Consider the following 25,799-nt stretch of genomic DNA (forward strand, 5'->3'; position numbering starts at 1 on the left):
CCTCCCCCTACCCACCAACCTTGTCTTTGCACTTGGAAACTCACTCCAGGTCTGGCAGCCCGGAGTCTGTGACTTTACACCTCCTGTTCGTCCTCATCTCAGAAGACCCCAGACAGGGACCCACGCCACGCCACCAAGAAAGGTATTGGGAACTTTGGGATCATTTAAGTAACTGGATAGAGGAGCCATTCATTGTTAGGGAGCAGGGAGGGGAGGGAACGCAAGCCATAGGCCAAATAATGTTTTTTCGAACTTAAAGAGAAATGTGGGTAGTCGCAAAGATCAGTTCTTCGAAGAGGAAGTCAGACTTCTAATGATGTTAGGCCTGGCTCTCTGGAGTTTGTCTCTGATTTGTGTGACTTTGAGGAAGTCCATGCCATTGCGAGGAGCTCCCAGCAGCGCATGGTGGAGCAGTGTGCCAGCCTGTTTGAGGCTACGGTGCTGGGCTGGTGTTCTGAGTGGCCGGTTTGGTGTTCTCTTTCTCTTAGTTGATGCTATGGGGCGCCTCTCCGGCTGACCTGGACACCTGCTGGCTTCAACCAGATGTCTACACTTCCTTCCGGAAGAAGGCTAAACATGGTAAGACGAGCTTAGAGATCCCTAAAAGGTGTTATCTGTAATCTCGATGGGAAGAACTGAAATCAGCTGGCAAGAGCCACAGTGAGGAATCCGTACTTTGGCGATTGGCTGGGGACAAGTTCTCGGTGATATTTCACCATCAATATTAAGCACAGGGCATGTTGTAATTTCGGATTGATTAACACTCGCTCTGTCCGATTCCTGCGAGCGTCCATGTGTGCTGTACTGAGGAGGGGCAGATGTTTGCATTGGGAAAATAGCTTCTCTGGGTCCAATGCTTTCCATCCTACAGATAGATTTTCATGGATTTCAGAGCAGAAGGGAGAGGGAGAGAGAGAGAGAAACATCACTGATGAGAGAGAACCAGTGATCGGCTGCCTCCTGCATGCCCCCTACCAGGGATTGAGCTTGCAACCCGGGCATGTGCCCTTGCCTGGAATCGAACCCGGGACCCTTCAGTCTGCAGGCTGACGCTCTATCCACTGAGCCCAGCCGGCTAAGGCTTGTGTCTTCATTTGTATCGGCTGGACCTGACGTTCTAGAATGATGAGAGCACCTGAGCGAGAGGTGTGGGGGGTACATGACCCTGGGGTCCCATCATAGCAGGCTCCCTGATGGCAGTGTTTCACTGTCACCTGAGGTGACTGCCTTTCGTACAGTTGCCAGGCAGGGTCTGGGAGCACCTGCTTCTGAGCACGGAGGGGGGGGGGGCTTGTCCTACTTTTAGCCGTTTCAGTGCCGCTATGTCAGCATTTTCTCGATGTCACACTGGTCAGCTGTCGTATTTTGATGCCAGCAGAGTTTTAGGGATAAAATGGTACCTGGTCAAGATGAAGTGAGTTGGTAGCTGCAAACAAAGGTGTGTGGAGAAGTTCTGTCTGTGAAGAGCTAAAAAGAAAATTGAAGTTGATTTGAGCCCTGGCCAGAGTTGCTCAGTGGTTAGAGCATTGACCTGCTCACCAAAGGGTCGCAGGTTCGTTTCTCAGTCAAGGGTTGAGGGCACCTGCCTGGGTTGCAGGTTCAATCCCAGCCCAGGTTGGGGTGAGTACAGGAGGCAACCAATTGATGTGTCTCTCTCATGTCAATGTTTCTCTCTCTCTGTCCCTTTCTCTCTCTCTCTCTCTCTCTCTCTCTCTCTCTCTCTCTCTCTCTCCCCCCCCCCCTTCCTCTCTCTCTCCCTTTCTCTCTCTCTCTCTCTTCCATCCCCCCTCCCTTCCGCTCTCTCTGAAAAGCAACAGAAAAAATATCCTCAGGTGAGGATTTAAAAAAATGGGTTTGAAAAATGAAAGACCAGACACCCAGAGCTGGGCAGTAGTTAAAGCTATGAACGCAGACTGTCCAGGGACTATGCGAGAGGGGAAAAGAGAACTTGGCATAGAACTGGGCTCCCTCCCAAAGCCAGCAGACGAGTGGGGATTTACAGGCAAGGAGCAGAGGCAGGCTCGGTGGGTGGCAAATGACTAGGAGGGAGCGTCAGGGTTAGGGGCCTGTGGGAGAAACTTAGCTGCCAGGGTCCTCGCTGGGAGCGGGCCAGGGAGACCAGTTGTCAGCCAGGAGGGGGCAGGGATGAGGTAGGGATCAGATAGCAAGCTTGACCAGATAGCAAGGGTGAGGCATTCTCACTAAACGGATTGAGCAGGAATCTGAAAACTGGGCGGATGGACTCAGATGCCCCAAAGTCAAGGTCTGGTGGCTCAGGGGAGCCTGACAGCTTTGCCCATGAGCCTGTCAGTGCTGGCTGACTCGGTTGCTAGCTGGGGGACCTATCCCCCGAGCCCCCTGAAAATCAGTTTCTCTGATTATCGAATGAGCATTGGAATACCTTTCCGGTTGCGTCTTAGGGCCATTGTGGGGTTCAAATAACAGTGTCTCGGTTCAAGCCTTTTGCAAGCAGTGTGAGTTATGAGGTCTGCCGAATATTATCAGAAAAACACATCGGCGGCCTTTTTCTGAAGTGGTTCTGTCACCCGAATCAGACGTGATAGGATACGCTCACCAGGAGCCCACTCCGACTTGTAGCTCTGAAGGCTGGCGCCAGGGCTTCCCTGTGTGTCTAAGGTCTAACGAAGAGTTAACCTCGGGTTGATTATGTTACGAAGGAGACAACTGCTTAGAGTTTCATTTCCTAGAAACTCAGATGGCGATTTTTCTGCAAACCCATGCCCACACCAGCCTTTGCCCCTCGAGGGATGGCATGGAGGATGGATAGACAGCTCATGTTTGGTCCAGCCGGTGTGGCTCAGTGGTTGAGCGTCGACCTAGGAACCAGGAGGTCACAGTTCAATTCCTCATCCGGGCACAGGTCCGGGTTGCAGGCTCGATCCCCAGTGGGGGGCGTGCAGGAGGCAGCCGATCCATGGTTCTCTCTCATCATGGATGTTTCTCTCTCTCTCTCCCTCTCCCTTCCTCTCTGAAATCAATAAAAATATATATTTTTTAAAAAGGCAGCTCATGTTTGTTTACCACTTACAAGCCAAGCATCATGCTGAGGCCTTCATGTTTAGGGAGCAGCGCGTGAGGCCCTGAGGAAGACGCTCCAAGCCCTGGGGAGCTTGACTGAATGGCCTTGAATGGCCTTGACTGACCTTGACCGGGCACCTGACTCCGGAAGCCATGTGGGGGACCCAGCCCAACAGTTACCTAGCGAACACGCAGGGAATTCAGGCTTCCATTGTGATATCTTACTACTTAACAACAACAAAAAAGGAGAAGTTGGTATGTCTCTTTAAAGAGACGTGGAAAAATGTTTTAAGAGAAGCAATACAAGGGCCAGAAAGCACAGGAAATGATGGCACCTTCTTAATAGTTAAAGGCCTGATCTTTTGATATGGAAATCCCCCTTCTAAAATCTCTTGTTAAAGAACTGATCAGCAATGCGGCAAACTGTTTACAAAGGTAGTGTATGGCCCTGGCTGGTTTGGGTCAGTGGATAGAGTGTCGGCCGCAGACTGAAGGGTCCCGGGTTCAATTCCGGTCAAGGGCACATTGCTCGGTTGCAGGCTTCTCCCTGGCCTGGCCCTGGTCGGGGCTCGTGCAGGAGGCAACCGATCCATGTGTCTCTCTCACATCGATGTTTCTCTCTGTATTTCCCTCTCTCTCCCACTCTCCCTAAAAAATCATTGGAAAAATATCCTCAAGTGAGGATTAACAACAACAAAATAATAATAAAAAGATAGTCTATGCAGCATGGCAAAGGGAATCTCTCATGTCCAATGTTGGGGAGGGGTTCATTCATTGTACTTCACCGTTGAGTGGAATATTATGTAGCCATCAAACCATTTTTTAAAATAATACTGAATGACATAAGCAAATACACATGATATAAAGATAAATGAGCCGAAACCGGTTTGGCTCAGTGGATAGAGCATCAGCCTGCGGACTGAAAGGTCCCAGGTTCGATTCCGGTCAAGGGCATGTACCTGGGTTGCGGGCACATCCCCAGTAGGAGATGTGCAGGAGGCGGCTGATCGATGTTTCTCTCTCATCGATGTTTCTGACTCTCTATCCCTCTCCCTTCCTCTCTGTGAAAAATCAATAAAATATATTTTTAAAAAAGATAAATGAAAAAAAGCAAGCTACAGATGGGTAACTATCATATATTCCTGATGTTTTTAATACACATGCTAGATACTTACTAAATGCCAGTTAATCTGTGATGGTTTACATGAATAAATGTGTTATGTGGTTAAAAAAAATTCAACTGAGTAAATGTAAAGATCGAATTGGCTTTATTAAGCAATTCATGAATCCGCAGCATCCCATGTAACAAGGAGAAGGGTGCTCCAAGGGGTTGTACAAAATGGGAAGTTTTGCCTGGCTGGTGTGGTTCAGTGGTTGAGCATCGACCTATAAACCAAGAAGAGGTCACGGTTGGAATCCCGGTCAGGGCACAGGCCCGGGTTGCGGGCTTAATCCCAGTGGTGGGCGTGTAGGACGCAGCCAATCAATGATTCTCTCTCATCATTGATGTTTCTTTTCTTTTTTTGTTGTTGTTGTTCTCTTGATCTTTTTTCTAAATTTTAATTAAATCTTTATTGTTCAGATTATTACAGTTGTTCCTCTTTTTTCCCCCCATAGCTCCCCTCCACCCGGTTCCCAACGCTCCCTCTCCCTTCCTCTCTGAAATAAAAAATATATATATATATATTTTTAAATGGGAAATTTTATAGGAAGAAGGGTGGGGCAAGGGAGCTATTAACAAACAAAAGAAAGGATTATTCTATTTTATTAACGAGAGAGAGAGAGAGAGAGAGAGAGAGAGAGAGAGAGAGAGAGTTGCTGTTCCATTTATTTATGCGTTCATTCATCAGTTTGCCTCTTGTTTGTACCCTGACTGGGGACTGAACCCACAGACCTTGGCGTATTGGCCCAATGCTCCAACCAATTAAACTCCCGAGCCAGGGTGAAAGGACTATTCCTGTGCCCAGGCATCTTTCCTTGGGGGAGGAGAACCGGAGGGTTTGCCATGCAGGTTGCCTCTTCTTCCTGTGGGGGATGGAGAGCGCCCACCAGCACAGGTCACTTCACTGGTGCTTAAAGCAAATTCAAGACTGGGCGATTAGGATGATATTTCTGGGAGAGGCTGAAACTGCAATCAGATCAGGTGTGAAATCTAGCTTCGGTAGCATGGGCTTTTAGCACGAGTGACGCCATTTTGGACCTGTGGGTTTCTCTTTAACAGTTAGGTCCCCAAGAATAGATCATGTATGTCTTAGATGCCCCCCAAACTTAAGGGCTGGGCTTGGCACGTTCTGACTGTGGGCCAGACCCAGCCTGCCACCAGTCTTTGTCTAGCCCACAAGGTAAGAATGTTTATGTTTGAAGAGATTGAAAAAGTGAAAGGAAGAATATTCCTTCTCGACGTGTAAAAGTTGTGTTAAACTCAAATGTCAGTGTCCACAAATAGGTGTCTTATTTGTGTATTGTCTGTAACTGCATTTGCGCTGCAATGGCAGACTCCTGTGAGGGTCGAGTGGTTGTGACAAAGACAGTCGCCTGTGAAACATACACTGTTTGCTGACTGGGCCTTACAGGAAAAACTGTGCTGCTCGTGGTTTATGGAAAACAAGTGAAAAGGTGTAAGGTTAAATAAGTGTTGAAATCTTACGGTCTTTGCTGCCTGTTGTGATGCAGGACAGCTGGTGAGTTCCTAGCTTATGTAAGCCTGCTTTATATCATTTCCTTCTTTTATTTTGAAAGCGAAGTCTGTTGGGCTACAATGGTGGGAAATCGCTAACAAAAAATCTCTCTTTTTTTTTTTTCAAAGTAAGTGGGTAATATTCTTGTACTTTAGTTTGTGTTAGATAATGAGACTTGACCATTTGTGGTAATGTCACTCTACAGAGATTAGCCTATAATTAGAAATATTTCGAAATGTGCAAGAAGAGGATCTTTGGTCATAAATCTATTAGGGAAATTTCCAGTGGAGGTTTTTGTCTATAAAACAAATAGCACTTAAGTAACTTCCCTAATTCGAGATGCTCAGTTAGCCGTGAGGGGAGGTACGCCAGGCACATCTCGCTCTCAGGCAGCTCAGTGCCAGATCAATATGGCGAAAGGTTAGTGAATCAAACGGAAGGGTTTCCAACAATGGCGCCCCACTCCTCCTCTCTGCCCTGTCCCTTTCTTGTTACTCTCCAGCCAGCCCTCGCCTCTAGGTCAGCCCAGCCATCCACGTGCAGGCTCCCGCCAGGACAGGGTCCCCTGCTTCCACAGTTTGGCTCCAGTGACTTCCTCCACCGGAAATGCATATCCCAACACTTCCGTTTCAACTCGGGCAACTTGGCTTTTTGAAAAATAAGCTTTAATGGATTTTGAGAGAGAGAGGAAGGAGAGGGAGAGAGAGAGAGAGAAAGAGAAAAACATAGATGAGAGAGAAACGTCATCGATCGGCTGCCTCCTGCACGCCCCCTACTGGGGATGGAGCCTACAACCCAGGCATGTGCCCTGACTGGTAATCGAACCATGACCTCCTGGTTCATAGGTCGAGGCTCCACCACTGGGCCACACCAGCCAGGGTGGACTGTTAAACTAAGGATGAAATGTCTATGCCCCTAGCTAAGGCCAACATGCCCCCTGGTGCACTGGGTCTGCTTCTGCTCGCCTGCTCAGCGTCAGCACCTTAGCCTCCTTCCCTTCCTCTCTTACAGCATCATCCTCTTTATTATTCATGTATTATTATTTGCTCTCATGACCTGAAGGGTGTCATTCTCTCCAGCATTACAACATGCTCTTGCTTCTCCCATCGGAAAAGAAATTCACTTGACCCTACTGGCCCTGGGAACGCCTGCCAGCATCTTTGTTCCCCCTTGCAAGAAACTTCCCAGAAATCCACTGTCTCTAATCCCTCTCCTCACATTTTTCCAAGAACTTTGAAGTCATATTTCATTTGGCTTCACATTGAAACACATCCAGGACCTGGCAAGTTCTCTACCTTCACCCCTGCCAGCTGGGTTTTTTTGCTTGAATTACTGTAATAGCCTCTTTTTTTAAAAAAATTATATATATATATATATATATATATATATATATATATATATATATATAGTTGATTTCCGAGAGGAAGGGAGAGGGAGAGAGAAATAGAAACATCAACGATGAGAATCATTGATTGTCTGCCTCCTGCACGCCCCCTACTGGGGATTGAGCCCGCAACCTGGGCATGTGCCCTTGACTGGAATCAAACCCGGGACCCTTCAGTCCCCAGGCCAATGCTCTATCCACTGAGCCAGACCAGCTAGGGCTGTAATAGCCTCTTGACTGGTCTCTGGGCTTCCACCCCTGCCCCTCATTGTTTCTTCTCGACACAGCAATCAGCATATCCTTCTAAAATCTAAGTCAGACCACATCACTCTTCAGCTCAAAACCTTGAGTGGATCCTCATGCCCCTCAGAGTAAAAACCACCATCCTTGGAAGGGCTGAGAAGGCCCTACAGTCTCAGCGGCAGTGCTGCACCCCCCTCCCCCAACCTCCTTCGACTTCATCTCCTAGCCTTCTCCTCCCCTTGCACCAGGCCTGCTGGCTTTGTTGCCATGTTCATGAATGTTCCAGCACGTTCCCACCGTGGGGCCTTTGCATTAGTCTCTTCCCTCTGCTTGGAATGCTTCCTCGCTGGATGGAGCTGCACGGCCAGCTTCCTCCTCTCCTTGAGATCTTGGCTCAGATGTCAACTTCTCAACGATGCCACCCAACACACCCTACTGCTAGTCTCAACCCCATCTCAGATTCCTGATCCCCCTTACCCTGCCCTACTTTTTCTCTTCCCATAACACGTATCACCTAACAGCCCACATAATTTATTAGTTATACTAGAGGTTCGGTGCATGAAAATTCACGCACTGTGGGGGGGGGGGCGGTCTTCAGCCCAGCCCGCGCCCTTTAGCAGTCTAGGTGCCCTTGGGAGATGCCCCACTGATAGCTTAGGCCCTGTGGAGCAGGCCTAAGCCATCAGTTGGACATCCTTATCATTGCCGCAGAGGCGGGAGAGGCTCCCGCCACCACAGCTGCACTCACCAGCCATCAGTCCAGCTTCTGGCTGAGCAGCGCTCCCCCTGTGGGAGCGCACTGACCACCAGAGGGGCAGCTCCTGCGTTGAGTGCCCCCTGGTGGTCAGTGCACATCATAGCAACCAGTCGTTCCATCATTTGGTCAATTTGCATATTAGCCTTTTATAAGATAGGATAGTTTTGAGTTTAGTATTTGGAGACCATAATTTCCAGAAGAGCAGGGATCTTGTCTGTTTCCTCCACTGATGTGACTCAACACTTAGAAGCAGGTACCTGGCCCTAGACGGTTTGGCTCATTGGTTAGTGTTGGCCCTCAGACTGAAGGGTCGTGGGGTTGATTCCCTGTCAAGGGCATGTACCTCGTTGTAGGCTCCATCACCGGCCCTGGCCGCTGTGCATGTGGGAGGCAACCAATGGATGTGTTTCTCTCACATTGATGTTTCTCTCTGTCTCTCCCCCTCCCTTCCACTCTGTCTAGAAATCAATGGAAAAAATATCCTCGAGTGAGGATTAACAACAACAAAAACAGAACCAGGACCCCCAAAGGGGTCGCGACCCACAGGTTGAGAACCGCTGGCTTAGACCGGTTGGAAACATTGGCAGCCTGAGGTTCTGGGTGGCTCGGAAAGCACCCAGCTGAGGCCACATCCTGGCAGAGAAATTTCGGGGGGATCCAGGGCAGGCCTCGGCATTTTAATAAATACCTGTTGAGTTTTTCATTTTTCACAATTTCCTTCCCCATTATTATGATGAGATGAGGTTTTAGCACTTCCTCTGTAAATTATAGAATTTTTTTTAAAAAAAATACATATTCCTTGTAAAAGAAAAAAACTCAGAGTAGAGAAGGATATAGAAATCACTGTTAAAGTTTCTAATGTGTTCTCCCATACTTTTCTCTGTAACACAAAGCAAATGTGTGTGTGTGTATTCATCATAAAGGGATCATACACGATATGTTGTGATTCTCCTTTAAAAATGGACTTAACATTTTTACAACTTCATAGTATATCTTGCATAGCCTTTCATTTCAATACCTAGAGCTCTACCATCCTTCTAAAGGCAGGTCCCACTCTTGGTGGTTTCCCATTTTCAACCATTTCCCCAAATTGAGGGACCGCCATCCCGTTCTTCGCATTCTGACTGTTTCAGGGAGCGAATAACACTAGTCAACGTGTTTGAGCCGAAGACATGTGCTGCTCGCTATTATACAGAGGCGCGCTAGGTGCCTGTGTTTCCCCTTTCTGGGAAATCCTTAGAAGGTCCCTGGTGGTTGGAAGCTTTGCTTAGTAAGTGGTTCTCAACCTTCCTAACGCCGCGACCCTTTCATACAGTTCCTCATGTTGTGGTGACCCCCAACCATAAAATTATTTTCGTGGCTACTTCATCACTGTCATGTTGCTACTGTTATGAATCATAATGTAAATATCTGATATGCAGGATGTATTTGACTGGAATACAAATACATCCCTGTAGGCAACCCCTGTGAAAGGGGCGTTCGACCCCCAAAGGGGTCGCGACCCACAGGTTGAGAACCGCTGGCTTAGACCGGTTCGAAACATTGGCAGCCTGAGGTTCTGGGTGGCTCGGAAAGCACCCAGCTGAGGCCACATCCTGGCAGAGAAATTTCGGGGGGATCCAGGGCAGGCCTCGGCATTTTAAAATAACCACAATAGAAAAGGCGCACTGCCCTAGCCAGTGTGGCTCAGTGGATAGAGCATCAGCCTGCAGACTGAAGGGTCCCGGGTTTGATTCTGGTCAAGGGCACATGCTGGGTTGTGGGCTCGATCCCTGGTGGGGGCATGCAGGAGGCAGCCGATCCATGATTCTCTCTCATCATTGATGTTTCTCTCTCTCTCTCTCTCTCTCTCTCTCTCTCTCCCTCTCTTCCTCTCTGAGATCAATAAAAAAATATTTTTTAAAAAGAAAAGAGCCGAAACTGGTTTGGCTCAGTAGATAGAGCGTCGGCCTGTGAAAGGTCCCAGGTTCGGTTCCGGTCAAGGGCATGTACCTTGGTTGCGGGCACATCCCCAGTGGGAGGTGTGCAGGAGGCAGCTGATCGATGTTTCCCTCTCATCGATGTTTCTAACTCACTATTTCTCTCCCTTCCTCTCTGTAAAAAATCAATAAAATATATTTTAAAAAAATAAATAAATAAATAAAAAGGAAAGAAAAGGGGCACTGAGGTAAGTTAGTTCAACCTCCACCGTTTGCCGATGAGAAAGTCGAGATTTAGGAGGCTTTGGTCCGTAGCTCGGCCTCAGACAGTGGCTGACTCCTGATCTGACTTTCGGTTCAGAGGGTGCTAACCCCAGAAAGAATAAACATGAGAAGTCAGACTAATCCGGGGCTTCCTCTAACTCATTGTGAGATGCAAACCACTGAAGCTCACTTCCTCACTCTTGCCATCTGTCCTTCTGAGCCCTCAGATTGCATCTGTGCGTCTGTTGTGAACTTGCCAAGTCTCGGAGATAAAAATACTCTCTGCAGTTATAAACATCTTGGTGAATGTGTCTTCCTATCAGCCTCACGGCTCTATGACCACAGGCCTTCTGGTGGGAATCTAACATGGATGTAAAATCAGGAGAATTCAGCTCGGAATACAGGCTGGAGTCCTGCCACAAAAGTGATGCAACCAAGAAAATTCCTTTTGTCGCTCTGAAGGGTTGTTGCTTCAAGCTGTTGTTTGAAAGGTGGGTGGGCACATTACCTTTAGGCCTGAATGGCCTTGACCTACAACTTCTTATTCTCACTATGGATTGCCCTGGTGGCAGAGAGCCCTGGTGGCAGAGAGGTGGCTTGGCAATACACCTGGCTCCTGAGATGTGGCAGCAGGGCGTTTGGTCTCTAACTGCTCAGGAACGTTGTCTGACTCGTCACAGTTCCCTACTTTGCCTAGCACAGTGCCTTACGTAGAGTATGTGCCCAGTAATGTTTGTTGAGTGACTACATGAGCATGGAATTTTTTATTATGAAGGTAGAGCTCAGCATGCCTTTAAATATGCAACTTCAGAAACTATCCTGGCATAGCATTGCTGGGCATCAGATTCGATTCATAAGAAATATATCATCCATTTTGTGATAGCTCAAGCAGCTTAGTAAAGGCATAGAGGGAGAGAACTGTCTTCACAAAAAGTGAGTGAAAACAGATTAATTTGGAAAAAGCGAAGTGGGAATCCTTTCCAAGTTATATGTTCGGAAAGTATGGAGGCATGAGGAAGGACACTGGTGGGGAGTCTTGAATATTACCTTCTATGATATGTTTAGAATGACATCTGGGGAACTCCCAGAAAAAAAAATCATTCAAAGAGTCTCTTTTTTTCCTCACTCAAATCATGCCAGGGCTGACCAGCAGATCCTGAGCAATGGATGAATGATTACTCTGACACATTTACTGTGAAAGAGAAGCTAAGGGACTGCCTGGCTAAAGGAACCAGATAGCCTCGATTGCCTGCCTCTTTAGACTTTTATTGTAGCAGCAGTTTGAGATAAAGTTTATATTTTATTTATTTTTATTTTTATTTTTTTAAATATATTTCTTTATTGATTTCAGAGAGGAAGGGAGAGGGAGAGAGAGATAGAAACACCAATGATGAGGGAGAATCATTGATCGGCTGCCTCCTGCACACCCCCCAATGGGGATCGAGCCCGCAACCCAGGCATGTGCCCTTGGCCGGAACCAAACCCGGGACCCTTCAGTCCGCAGGCTGACGCTCTATCCACTGAGCCAAGCTGGCCAGGGCAAAGTTTATCTTTTAGATACAATCAGTAGGGTAAGTAATCTTGGGAGGACATGTGTGCCTGCAGTGTCCTTTAAGCAAGAACACCCAAAGTGTAAGTGTAAAGATTCCAGTAAACACCTGAGAGTCCGCATGTACACAGACTTGTTAGAAAAGGTCAAGGAACAATTAGGAGTGGCCGCCATTGGCCAAACTCCCCTAAGTCGGAATTCCCATAAACAGGGCAGGCCGCCTTCAGCCCACTCCTCTTTCGGAATTTCCTCCTTACTGATTTTCCAACCAAGACTCCCGTGCTTCTCTACAAAATCATAAATACCTTCTTTAGTATTTGGAAACTTTTCTATAACAACTCTAATACAACATCAAAACATTACATTACCAAGAACCATTTCACTGCAAAGGAAATTAACCAAGATGCACACTCGCATTATCCCAAGTGCATTGGCTGTAACTAGAGGAGGCAACTTGAAGGTGATTGGTCAAAAAAGAACTTGAATCTTGGTTTGAAATTGCCCCTCCAATCTCTGCTTCCTCATCAACAAAATGGAAATATTTATATGTTCTTAAATTTCATTGTCAGGGCTCCGTGATGTAATATAAATAGTGTGTTTTGCCTGGCTGGTGTGGCTCGGTGTTTGAGCGTCAACCAATGAACCAGGAGGTCACGGTTCAATTCCGGTAGGGCACATGCCCAGCTTGTGGGCTTGATCCCCAGTGTGGGGGTTGCAGGAGGCAGCCAATCAATGATTCTGTCTCATCATTGATGTTTCTCTCTCTCCCTTTCAGTTTGAAATCAATAAAAATATATTTTTAATATATTTTTATATTAAAAAAAAACCCACAAAAAGCTGTGTGTCTACCTCAGCACCTGGCACATAGTAAGCACATAGTAAGTATAAAAGGAAGCTCCTATAACAGAACAAAAACATGACTGATTGAACACTGTTCAATGTAGATTCTACATTTTCCATTTTAACAAAAAGAGATGATTTACTGAAAGAATAGAGCACCTGTGCACACAAAATCAAACATCCTCGTTTTTACCATAATTAGCTTGCTAATTGGGCATCCAAATTTATCCAGTGTGTTTGCATGTGTAATTAGCTATGATTCATTACTGAAGCTGGGCCTGTGTCATGGTGTATTACGCTGTTTTACATATCACGTTCTTAAAAGACTCATGTCTTTAGGCAATCGTGGCCCCAAACAGCAGGCAAAACCAAAATCATGTGGATTATTTGTAGCGAATGACAAAAGAGGTGTGGCTCAATGCTGAATGAACTCTTACATTTAAAAATAATGGTGGTTGAAGCTAAGGTCCCAGCTTCAGTCTGAAGCACGTAGTTTCCAATGGTTTAAAAGGGGAAATTTCCACACTTAAGAAAATTTCCAGAGGCCGTGCGGAGCGTGGAGCTGCTGCTATGGCTTCTAGCGGGGTCGGCGTGAGCGCTGGCAGCTTGGCAAGTGAAGCTCCCGAAATCCCAGACAATGTGGGAGATTGGCTCCGGGGCGTCTACCGCTTCGCCACCAACAGGAATGACTTCCGGAGGAACTTGATCCTCAACTTGGGACTTTTCTTCGCTGCAGGAGTTTGGCTGGCCAGGAATTTGAGTGACATTGACTTAATGGCACCTCAGCCAGGGGTGTAGCCAGATACACACATGGAACCCGAGATGTACTTGAACCTCCAAACACAGAGCTTCCAATCTGTGACCATCACAAGACTTTCCCTGATAGCAGCTGAAGTTTGATTCACATGGCTACCTTCCCTTCCCTGCCTGCTTCCCTTCGCCGGGTCTACGCAGAATTCATTCTCTGGTCAGCAGTCAGGCTTCAGCTGAAGTGTTGTCCTCTGTTTTGTAAAGTTCTGTACATAATTCCTAAGTTTTGGTAGAGAGTGATCTTTGCTCTTTTCTTGAGGAATAACCTGATGGTATTTTAACAATTATCTGAAATAAAGACTGCACACAGAGAAAAAAAAAAAGAAAAAAGAAAGAAAATTTCCATTGGAATCAAGAAATATTTCCCAGTTTTCTATCATCTTCTCAAGACTATCTTTTTTTTTTATTGACTTGAGAGAGAGAGAGAGGAAAAGAGAGGGAGAGAGAGATAGAAACATCGATGAGAGACATCAATCGGCTGCCTCCTGCATGCTCCTTATTGGGGCTTGAACCCCAGTCCCAGGCATGTGCCCTGACTGGGCATGGAACTAGTAACCTCTGGGTTCATGGGTCAATGTTCAAGCACTGAGCCACACTGGCCGGGTGAAATGATCTTTGATGTTAGGAAGCCTCAAAGGCCTTATTTCTCTTGGAGTAACACATTTCGAAAGGCTCCATTCATTCCCACCCTCACCTGCTTAATCAGAACCCAGCCATCTCATAGTTGATCTTCCCTTTGGCATGGATCTTGGAATACAAACTTGCTCTTTTCTCTGCGGTCCAGGATGGCATGCAGCCAGCAGAAAGCCAAGAGACGTCTGGTCTGGCATATAGCATCCCAAGGGCCAACTGAACTGGGGCTCGACTATTGAGCACAGGACAGGGGCAGCCCCATTCTGGCTGTGTCTGTTCCCAGGAGAGACAAATGAGCACCATGCTCCGCACTCTCGCTGGGGCTTCAGGTTCAAGGGGACAGTGTTCTGAGAAAGCTAATCTATAGGAGCCTTTCTGCAGCTCCACTTCCCATGGCCTTCTGCTGACACACCCTTTCCTTCTGTGGCACTTTTCCCACATCAACCCCTCTTCTTTAAAAAAAAAATATGTTTTTATTGGTTTCCAGAGAGAAAGAGAAAGAGAGAGAGAGAGAGAGAGAGAGAGAGAGAGAGAGAGAGAGAGACATTGATGAGAGAAAAACATCGATCGGTTGCCTCCTGCATACCCCAACTAGGAATGGAACCAGAACCGTTTGGTGCATGGGATGATGCTCAACCAACTGAGTCACACTGGCCCAGCTCAACCCTTGTTTAATTTTTTTATTTTTATTTCCTTATTTATTTTATTAATCCTCACCCGAGGATATTTTTCCATTGATAGAAAGATCGGAAGAGAGAGGGAAAGACAGAGAGAAACATCAATGTGAGAGAAACACATGGATTGGTTGCCTCCTGCACGTGCCTCATCCAGGGCCTGGGCTGGGGAGGAGCCTGCCGCCAAGGTACATGCCCTTGACCGAAATTGAACCTGTGATGCCTCTGTGTCAGTCACTGCAAATCTCTTAGAACTGGAATGAGGATGAAATGCTTGGCTAAATGCTATTGGTTGAAGTTAGCGGCATGTGAACCGACTTACAGGATTTGCAGGTAATGGGATTTCTTCTAAGATTCTGCAGTCTCGGACAGACTTTGCTTCAAGTTCATTCCATGGATAAGTTTACCGCAGCTTGAGATTTTTTGTCTGCACACCGCAGCCTGTGGGCCAAATCTGTCCCGCCACCTGCTTTTGTAGGGCTTGTGAGCTAAGAGTGGTTTTGTGACTTTAATTAGTTACATTCTAAAAGTTATTTAAGCATCCACAGAATGTTGCCTAAGTTAGTTACTCTACAGCCCTTTACAGAAAAAGTTTGCCAACCCCAATCCAGGCCAGTGTTCTTCAATAGAACTTTCTGGAATGAAAAAAAAGTCCTATAACTGCACGCTCAGACTCCAGTCTCCTGTGGCTTTTGAGCACTTGAAATATAGTTAGTGTCACCTGGCCGGTGTGGTTCAGTGGTTGAGCGTCAACCTATGAAGCAGGAGGTCTTGGTTCTATTCCCGGTCAAGGCACGTGCCCAAGTTGTGGGCTTGATCCCTAGTGTGGGGCGTGCAGGAAGCAACTGATCAATGATTCTCTCTCATCATTGATGTTTCTATCTCTCTTTCCCTCTCCCTTCCTCTCTGAAATCAATAAAATACACACACACACACACACTCATACACACATATATATGTATTTTAAAAAGTTCTCATCACCAGAAAAAAAATTATAACTACTTGAGGTGATAGATGTTAAATAGACTTACTGTGATAATCACTTCACAACACACACACACACACACTCATTATGTTGTCCACCTTAAACTAATACAATGTTATTTATGTCAATTATCTATATATATAAAAGGCTAATATGTTAACTGTCCAACCATCCAAATGGTCACTATGATGTGCACTGACCACCAGGGGGCAGACACTCAACACAGGAGCAGCCATGACGCATACTGGCCATTTACAGAGAAACAGCACCGTGGACCTGGTGCCAACAAAGCAACACTTGGCTTCCCCCAAGTGAGATACAGGCGCTGCCACCATCCTGGAACGACAACCCACCAAATCACAGCCAATGCTACCGAGACTCCATGGTGCAAAATGTAGCCCACAGCCAAACCCAGCCCCAAAACAGTGACTGTGGGCGCCGGGTAATGATGTCACATAGCAATGCCTGGCTTCCTCTCCCTAGTGACTAGCCTCCTTGGAGTTTCTTCAGCCCAGGAACACGACTTGCTTTATAGCCAGGTGCAAACATTTTACACTGTAACCAAATGTCTGTAAAGCATTTTCCCGTGCCTCATCTCATTTGATCCTCACAGAAGCCCTAGAGTAGACAGATAGGAGACTCAGTGGAATGCTATTGTCTTTTCATTAGCCAGAAAATGGAGATTTAGAAAGCTTAGAAAATTGACCCAATGGAAAAGAAGAAATGGTGAACCTTGAAAATGACTTCAGGTTTTCTCACTGCGCAGAATATAGTCAAACACTGCTGCAGTTAAATATTTTACCCTTTGTTCTCCCTGCATGATCTGTACTAATAATCTGCTTCATGTTGATATTTACTGCTGTGTTGCTGACAATTACCTGAAAGGGAAGTTGGGGTGCTTCACTGGGCTGGGTAAAGTTTAGCTACATCAGAAAGCAGGTCTAATTAAGCAAGTTTATTCTATATCTATAAAAGGCTAAATTGGCTTGTGCATGCGCAATACATTAAAGCTCTTGCTGGTGCCAATCACAGGCATGTGTTTTGATCTATCACTGTCGATTGTGAATTTGGTTGACACTTCTATTATAGAGAAAGGGCGAATAGCATTATTAAAATATTTCTTCTAATTAATTTCCTTTCAATATGCACGAATTCATGCACCGGGCTATTAGTATCTAAATAAAGTGGAAAAACAACAGTCACAGTTGGAATGTTCTGCCTTCCAAGACAGCATGGGTGGTGGTTGTGTCAAGTGTTTTGTGATGGCATCACTGGGGCCCAGCTTTCCAGCCTCCGATATCTGGGTCTTTCTTACTCATAGATTGATGACATCAATATCACATATTTTAGATTCTCTCATGGCAGCAATTTATTTCCCAGTTCTAAATTCTACACTGGCTAAAACTAGGTTTGCATTTATATCCAATAGAAATAAAATTTCCAATTAAAAATAGAGACAGGAAAAAAAATGCCATAGAAAATCCAATTAACACTGGCTTAGCATAATAATTTTATGATTTCTTATAAACTGGAAGTTGGCAGTTCAGAGCCATTATTGAGCATCGACCTATGAGCCAGAAAGGCATGGCTCAATTCCTGGTCAGGGCTGCGGGCTCGATCCCCAGTGTGGGGTGTGCAGGAGGCAGCTGATCAATGATTCTCTCTCATCATTGATGTTTCCATCTCTCTTTCCTTCTCCCTTCCCCTCTGAAATCAATACAAATATATTTTTTAAAAAGAAATAGATAGGAGGAAAGGGAACAGACCCACTGTTAAAGGACATGTCCCAGAAATTTCACATTTCATTTCCTTTCATTTCACATTGGCTGTAACTTAGTCTCTTGGTCTTCCTTAGCTGCAAAGGAGTCTGGAAAATATAATCTTTTTTTTTCAGAGTGGCATGTGCCCAGATACAAGTGGAGACTCTATCACTAGGAGATGAGAGAAAGGGGGGAAAGATATTGGGAGATATATAACAATCTCTGGACACTATGAGAATAGTAAAACGAATCAACTGGAAGTATCAGAAAATACCACATGGAATAAAAACATCATATAATTAAGCTACATGCATATAAGTGTTGGCATCTTAATCTGGAAAGAACTAATGGTCTTTCCACACTGTATTTTTAAAATTTATCTTTATTATTGAAAATATTAGAGATGTCCCATTTTTACCCCATTGGCACCCTCCTCCCCACTACTGTCCCCTCCCCAGGCCTTCTCCCCACTGTTGTCTGTGTCCTTGGGTTATGCATATATGCATACAGGTTCTTGAGTTGATCTCTTCCCTCCCCCACCCCCATTCCCTCTGAGGATCCTCACTCTGTTCCATGCTTCCATGTCTCTGGATCTATTTTGTCAGTTTTTGTTCATTAGAGTCCACTTCTAAGTGAGATCGTGTAATGTTTACCTTTCTCTGACTGGCTTATTTCGCTTAGCATAATACTCTCCAGGTCCCTCCATGCTGTCTCAATGTATTTTACATCTATATATTTCTCTCCTCCGCTAGATTTTGAGCTCTTTAAGAGCAGAGAGTATGTCTGCTTCCCCTGGTAGGTATTCAAGAAGTATTTATCAAATGAATGAATTAATATGAGTCAGTGGAATTCTGATTTCTTAAAATAAATTCTTTCTCACAGATACTTGGTACAATTCCTAGCTAAGGAATTGTTGCAGAACTTTCTGGTTCTGGTTCATTGTCTTGGTCCAGGAGGGTTGTCTGGGTCCTTGGCATAGCCCATGTCGTTGTTTCTGTGTCTGTCATTTTCTTGTAGGGGGTGGTCTTCTGAGCACAGGGCCTGCCTTAGAAGGGGACAAGGGTAGTGAACTACTGAGTCAGGACGAGGACCCAGTTCCTCCAACCCTCAATCCCGAGCTCTTTTCCCAAGCTCACTTGTGATCACTGCAATAGGAGATGTGGGTGGAGGGGTGACTTCTGTCTGGGTTGATCCCAGAAGGCTTCTTAAAGAAGACAGGCTTCAATCGAGCATTACAAAAGCAGATATTCTTACATCTTTCCTCCAAAAAATCCTGGAGCAAGTAGAAGCAGCAGAACATGACCCTGGGGAGTCTGGGGGTAGAGCCTGAAGCAACCTACTTCAAGGAGAACTTTCTTTTAAGCTTTATTCCACTATTCATTTACTCGTGCATTTAGCACACATCATGGAGCACTAATTAACTGCCAGGTATTGTTCCACACAAGGATAGGCGCAGCCCTGCTCTCTCTGGAAGCATATGTTCTCATGCAGAATGGACACTAAACATCTAAGCGTATCCATCACAGCGCATAAATTATCAGCAAGGTAATTTCTGATCGTGCTAAGGGCTACGAAGGACATCAAGCAGGGCCGTCAAGCACAGAGTACACATACCTCACTGTGCCTCAGTTGACTCGTCTGTGAAATGGAGATAGTGATAGAGGCCTGTGATTCCAAAATCCCCAAGCTGAAAGCTGTGTCCTAACTCCATGGATGGCCAACACACTGTGATCTGAGCTCACGTGAGGGTGAATCTTGACCGGAACTGAATGAGCTAGTTCTTCCTTTTCTCTTCTTTTTTAAATCCCACTTAAAGGGGGCAGTTTTGGGCTTCACTGAACAAATGGTTGTGTTTGATTAGGCCGCAGCGGTTCTCAACCTGTGGGTCGCGACCCCTTTGGCGGTCGAACGACCCTTTCACAGGGGTCGCCTAAGACCATCCTGCATATCAGATATTGACATGACGATTCATCACAGTAGCAACATGACAGTGATGAAGTAGCAACGAAAATCATTTTATCGTTGAGTCACAACATGAGGAACTGTATTTAAAGGGCCAGAAGATTGAGAACCACTGGATTAGGGAATGCTGTCCCAGGCCATATTAGGAGTATTGCATTGTATGGGGTACATGCAACATATTATCTTCTAAAATCTGAAAAACTCTGAATTCCAAAACACATCGAGCCCCAAAGTTTCGGGGTAAGGATTGAGGACCTTTAGTAGCACCTCATGTGGTTATGGTGATGATTAAATGAGTTAACGTATGCCAAGCACTGAAAATGATGCCCAGCATACAGTAGGTCAGTGATGGTGAACCTACAACACGCGTGTCAGAGGTGACACGCGAACTCATTTTTTTTGGTTGATTTTTCTTTGTTAAATGGCATTTAAATATATAAAATAAATATCAAAAATATAAGTCTTGCCCTGGCCGGCTTGGCTCAGTGGATAGAGCGTCAGCCTGAGGACTGAAGGGTCCCGGGTTCAATTCCGGCCGAGGGCACATGCCTGGGTTGTGGGCTCGTTCCCCAGTGGTGGGTTTGCTTGCAGGAGGCAGCCAATCAATGATTCTCTCTCATCATTGATGTTTCTATCTCTCTCTCCTTCTCCCTTCCTCTCTGAAATCAATAAAGAAGTATATTTAAAAAAATATATAAGTCTTTGTTTTACTATGGTTGCAAAGATCAAAAAATTTCTATATGTGACACGGCACCAGAGTTAAGTTAGGGTTTTTCAAAAGGCTGACATGCTGAGCTCAAAAGGTTCGCCATCACTGCAGTAGGTGCTACCTAAGGTCACAAATGTTACTGTCATTGTTATTATCACTATTATTACATGGGCGGAAGGGGGTGATTATTTGGCCAAAGAAAGCCTCTTTGATAATGTGTCAGTGAAGCCATCACCTCAAAGATGGCAATGACTTGTCTGTGAGAAGAGGAAGAAAATGATCATATCAGGAAGAGGGAACAGCAAGTGTCACAACTGGCTTAAATGCAGAACAGAAAGCAGGCCAGATGTCTGGCATGTGATCAAAGAAGGGGAAAGACGGTTCAAGGTCAGAGAGGTGGGCTGGAGTCAGGACATTCATGATCTAAGCCATGGTGAAGACTTTGAATTTCATTCAACGTGTAATAGGAAGCCATTGTACTTGATCTGATTCATGTTTACAAAAAACATGCTCTGATGCCATTTGATGAGTGGATTGTAGAGAAGGGGAATCAGAGAGACAGGCCCATCTGCAATCTAGTTGTCTGGAGGGAAGTATTGATAGAAATAATGAAACTTGAGAGCAAGTCCTTGGTTCAACCACCCTCAAAGGCAGGGCAGGTTTGCCCTAACCGGTTTGGCTCAGTGGATAGCGCGTCAGCCTGCGGACTCAAGGGTCCCAGGTTCGATTCCGGTCAGGGGCGTGCACCTTGGTTGCGGGCACATCCCCAATAGGGAGTGTGCAGGAGGCAGCTGATCGATGTTTCTAACTCTCTATCCCTCTCCCTTCCTCTCTGTAAAGAATCAATAAAATATTAAAAAAAAAAAAAGGCAGGGCAGCTTCAAGGTGATAGGGTGATTAGCAAAGTTCTTCAGTGCTTCCATATTCCCTTTTAAGGTCTTTCTCCCCAGGGTCCAAGTGTCTCTTGTGTTAAACCTGAATGCCCAAGAAACTTCATTAAGGGTAGGTTCCCAGATGTCCCAATTTTCCTGCCTTCACTCGCCTCAGTATCTATCCTGTTCCATCTGTTAGGGGCCACCTAGGCAATGCCTGACTCTCCACTCCTTTCCAAATTTATATAATATAAACTCAATGTGAAAATGTTCATTCCAGAATCACCTTGGTGATGATTTGCAAAAAACATCCAAGAGGAGCCCTGGCCAGGGGACTCAGTTGGTTGGAGTGTCGTCCCATACACCAAAGGGTTGTGGGTTTGATTCCCAGTCAGGGCACATACCTAGGTTGTGTGTTGGATCCCCAGTTGGGGCGTGTATGGGAAGCAACCAATCGATGTTTCTCTCACATCAATGTTTTTCTCTCCCCGTTCCCTCTCTATCTCTCTACCTCTACCTCTAAAAATCAATAAAAACATATCCTTAGGTGACGATTAAAAACATTGTTTTTAATCCAAGAGGAAAGCCAGTGGTTCAAATATTGTGAAAGATTCTTGTAATGTGTACCAGAGCAAACTTAGCAAGCAAACATTAATTGTACTAGAATCTTTTTAAAGAATTTATTGATTTTAGAGACAGAGGAAGGAAAGAGGGGAAGAGAGAGAGAGAGAGAGAGAGAGAGAGAGAGAGAGAGAGAAGGAAACATTGATTTGTTGTTCCACCTATTTTTTACGCATTCATTGGTTGATTCTTGTCCGTGCCCTGACCCGGGATTGAACCCACAGCCTTGGTGTATCGGGATGATGCTCTAACCAACTGAGCTACTTAGCCAGGGCCACACTAAAGTCTTAATGTTTTTTCTTTCCAGATGTATTTGCATTTTAACATTCCTTCACCCCCAAGTTTCACACTTTGGCAGCTAATTGATTTCTCTTCCATTATAGCACTTAGATAACGGTGAACAGGAAAATGCCGCTTCTAGCACCTGAAAAGCTATGTCACTGAAAGCTAAGATGCTAAAACCTAAATATGTAGTGGAATTATGATGAACCTCAGTGACTGACAAATACAATCATGGGTGGGGGGTGCTGTTTAGACAGTTGAGAAAATACCTGAGTTGCTTATTTTATTATTTCTTGAAAGAAGAGTTTATTGGTTTTTAGAGAAAGAGGAAGGGAGAGGGAGAGGAACATTGATGGGTTGCCTCCTCCACGATCCCGACTGGAGATGGAGCCTGCAGCCCAGGCCTGTGCCCTGACTGGGAATCAAACCTGTAACCCTTTGGTGTATGGGGCGACGCCCAACCAACTGGTGACCCTGGCCAGGGCTGAGTTGTTGATTTTAAAAAGAGAGACAGCAAACGGGAATGTTCAGTTCTGATTCTTGTTCTATTGTAGAATGGTGATCTGTTCTTTCTTCAACTTTCAGGTGTTTCCATTGCAGACTTGGAAGAGACAATTTCTTATCCTTTTTAACATGATCCTCATTTCCAAGCTTGGGGCCAGATGGTTTCCTAAAACTCTGCCCTGTGATGTCAGTGTGGATACTCCAAATGCCCAAGTGATTGTGGACTGCACGGACAAGCATCTGACGGGAATTCCTGAAGGCATTCCCACCAACACCACCAACCTCACCCTCACCATCAACCACATACCAGACATCTCTCCCGCCTCCTTCCAACGGCTGGACCAGCTGATAGAGATCGATTTCAGATGCAACTGTGTACCCATTCGACTGGGGCCGAAAGACAACATTTGCACCAGGAAACTACAGGTTCACCCCGGGAGCTTTAGTGGACTCGCGTATCTAAAATCCCTTTACCTGGACGGAAACCAGCTTTTAGAAATACCCCTGGGTCTTCCCTCCAGCTTACAGCTGCTGAGCCTCGAAGCCAACAACATCTTTTCCATCCATAAGAGTAATCTAACGGAACTGGCCAACATAGAAGAACTCTACCTGGGCCAAAACTGTTATTATCGCAATCCTTGTAACGTTTCGTTTTTCATCGAAAGAGATGCTTTCCAAAAACTGCTCAATTTAAAACTGCTCTCCCTAAAAGATAACAATGTTACAGCCGTTCCGGCGGTGTTGCCATCTGCTCTAACAAAACTCTATCTTCACAACAACATCATTACACAAATCCAAGAAGATGATTTTAAGAACCTCAATCAGCTGCAACTTCTTGACCTAAGTGGGAACTGCCCGCGTTGTTATAACGTCCCATTTCCTTGCACACCCTGTGCAAATAATTCTCCCCTCCAGATCCATCCAAATGCTTTTGATGGGTTGATAGAATTACAAGTTTTACGTCTCCACAGTAACTCTCTTCAGACTGTGCCCCAAAGATGGTTTAAAAACCTCAACAAACTTAAGGAACTAGATCTTTCCCAAAACTACTTGGCCAGAGAAATCGGGGATGCCAAATTTTTGCATTTTCTTCCCAACCTTGTCCAATTGGATCTGTCTTTCAATTTTGAACTTCAGGTCTATCATGAGTATATGAAACTGTCAGATGCGTTTTCTTCCTTGAAAAACCTGAAAGTTTTGCACATCAGAGGCTACATCTTTAAGGAGCTGAAATTCGTTGATCTCTCCCCAATCCACAATCTTACCAATCTTGAAGTTCTTGATCTGGGCACCAATTTTATCAAAATTGCTAACCTCAGCATATTCGAACAATTTCAAACATTGAAAAGGATAGACCTTTCCGTGAATAAAATATCACCTTCAGGAGATGCAAGTGAAGTTGGCTTCTGCTCTAACGCTAGAACTTCTGTAGGACCTCATGAGCCCCGGCTCTTTGAAGAATTACATTATTTCAAATATGATGAAGACGCAAGGAGTTGCAGATACAAAAACAAAGAACCGCCTTTCATGAGTTTTAATGACGAGTGTTACAAATATGGGCAGGCATTGGACCTAAGTAAAAATAGCATATTTTTCATCAGGTCCTCTGACTTTCAGCATCTTTCTTTCCTCAAATGCCTAAACTTGTCAGGAAATAGCATCAGCCAAACTCTTAATGGGAGTGAATTTCAGCCTTTAGCGCAGCTGCAATATTTGGACTTCTCTAACAACCGGCTTGACTTACTCTACTCAACAGCCTTTGATGGGCTGCACAGCCTGGAAGTTCTAGATATAAGTAGTAACAGCCATTATTTTCAATCAGAAGGACTTACTCACATGCTAAACTTTACCAAGAACCTCAAGTTTCTCAAGAAACTGATGATGAATGACAATGCCATCTCTACCTCCACCAGCAGGACCATGGAGAGCGAATCCCTGAGAACTCTGGAATTCAGAGGAAATCATTTGGATATTTTATGGAGAGATGGTGATGACAGATACTTAAATTTCTTCAAGAATCTGGTCAACTTGGAGGAATTGGATATCTCTGCAAATTCCCTGAGTTTCTTGCCTCCTGGAGTTTTTGATGGTATGCCTCCACAGCTAAAGACTCTCCTTTTGGTCAAAAATGGGCTCAAGTCTTTTAATTGGGGGAAACTCCAGTATCTGAAGAATCTAGAAACTTTGGACCTCAGCTACAACCTGCTGAAGACAGTCCCTCAGAGATTATCCAACTGTTCGAGCAGCATCCAGAAACTAATTCTTCACAATAATCTCATCAGGTATCTGACCAAGTCTTTTCTCCAAGATGCTTTCCAGTTGCGCTACCTGGACCTCAGCTCCAATAAAATACAGATCATCCAAAAGACTAGCTTTCCAGAAAACGTCCTCAATAAACTGGAGATGTTGCTTTTGCATCACAATCGCTTCTTGTGCACCTGTGACGCCGTGTGGTTTGTCTGGTGGATTAACCATACCGAGGTGACCATTCCTCACCTAGCCACCGATGTGACTTGTGTGGGGCCAGGAGCACACAAGGGCCAAAGTGTGGTCTCTCTGGATCTGTATACCTGTGAGTTAGATCTCACCAACCTGGTTCTGTTCTCGCTCTCCATCTCGGCCGCTCTCTTTCTCATGGTGGTGATGACAGCGAGCCACCTCTATTTCTGGGACGTGTGGTATAGTTACCATTTCTGTAAGGCCAAAATAAAGGGGTATCAGCGCCTGATCTCCCCAGACTCTTGCTATGATGCTTTTATTGTATATGACACTAAAGACCCAGCAGTGACGGAGTGGGTTTTGGATGAGCTGGTAGCCAGATTGGAAGATCCGAGAGAGAAGCATTTCAATTTATGTCTCGAGGAAAGGGACTGGTTGCCCGGGCAGCCAGTTCTGGAAAACCTGACCCAGAGCATACAACTTAGCAAAAAGACGGTGTTTGTGATGACAGACAAGTATGCAAAGACTGAGAATTTTAAGATAGCCTTCTACTTGTCCCATCAGAGGCTCATAGATGAAAAAGTGGATGTGATTATCTTGATTTTCCTTGAGAAGCCCCTTCAGAAGTCCAAGTTCCTCCAGCTCCGGAAGAGGCTCTGTGGGAGTTCTGTCCTTGAGTGGCCAACAAACCCACAGGCTCACCCGTACTTCTGGCAGTGCCTGAAGAATGCCCTGGCCACAGACAATCATGTGACCTATAGCCGGGTGTTCAAGGAGACAGTCTAGCTCAGTGATGCGAACCTATGACACGTGTGTCAGAGGTGACAGGCGAACTCATTTTGTTGGTTGATTTTTCTTGGTTAAATGGCATGTAA

The 25,799-nt window shown here is 45.4% G+C and overlaps 2 protein-coding genes across 2 annotated transcripts; both read left to right on the forward strand.

The window, feature by feature from the left end:
• Nucleotides 1-543: 543 nt before the first annotated feature.
• TLR7 (toll like receptor 7) lies at nucleotides 544-25,799 on the forward strand (the record flags this gene model as incomplete). Its single annotated transcript, XM_081080934.1, has 2 exons — nucleotides 544-579; nucleotides 22,567-25,799. The coding sequence occupies 2 exons, from the start codon at nucleotides 544-546 to the stop codon at nucleotides 25,708-25,710; spliced, it is 3,180 nt and encodes a 1,059-aa protein (XP_080937060.1). The 3' UTR covers nucleotides 25,711-25,799.
• Nucleotides 13,244-13,799, forward strand: LOC308535997 (mitochondrial import receptor subunit TOM6 homolog; the record flags this gene model as incomplete). The annotated part of the gene is made up of 1 exon (XM_081115009.1): nucleotides 13,244-13,799. The coding sequence occupies one exon, from the start codon at nucleotides 13,244-13,246 to the stop codon at nucleotides 13,469-13,471; it is 228 nt and encodes a 75-aa protein (XP_080971135.1). The 3' UTR covers nucleotides 13,472-13,799.

The sequence above is a fragment of the Myotis nattereri genome (genome assembly GCF_964212035.1).
Source record: "Myotis nattereri genome assembly, chromosome: X".
NCBI classification, from domain to species: domain Eukaryota; kingdom Metazoa; phylum Chordata; class Mammalia; order Chiroptera; family Vespertilionidae; genus Myotis; species Myotis nattereri.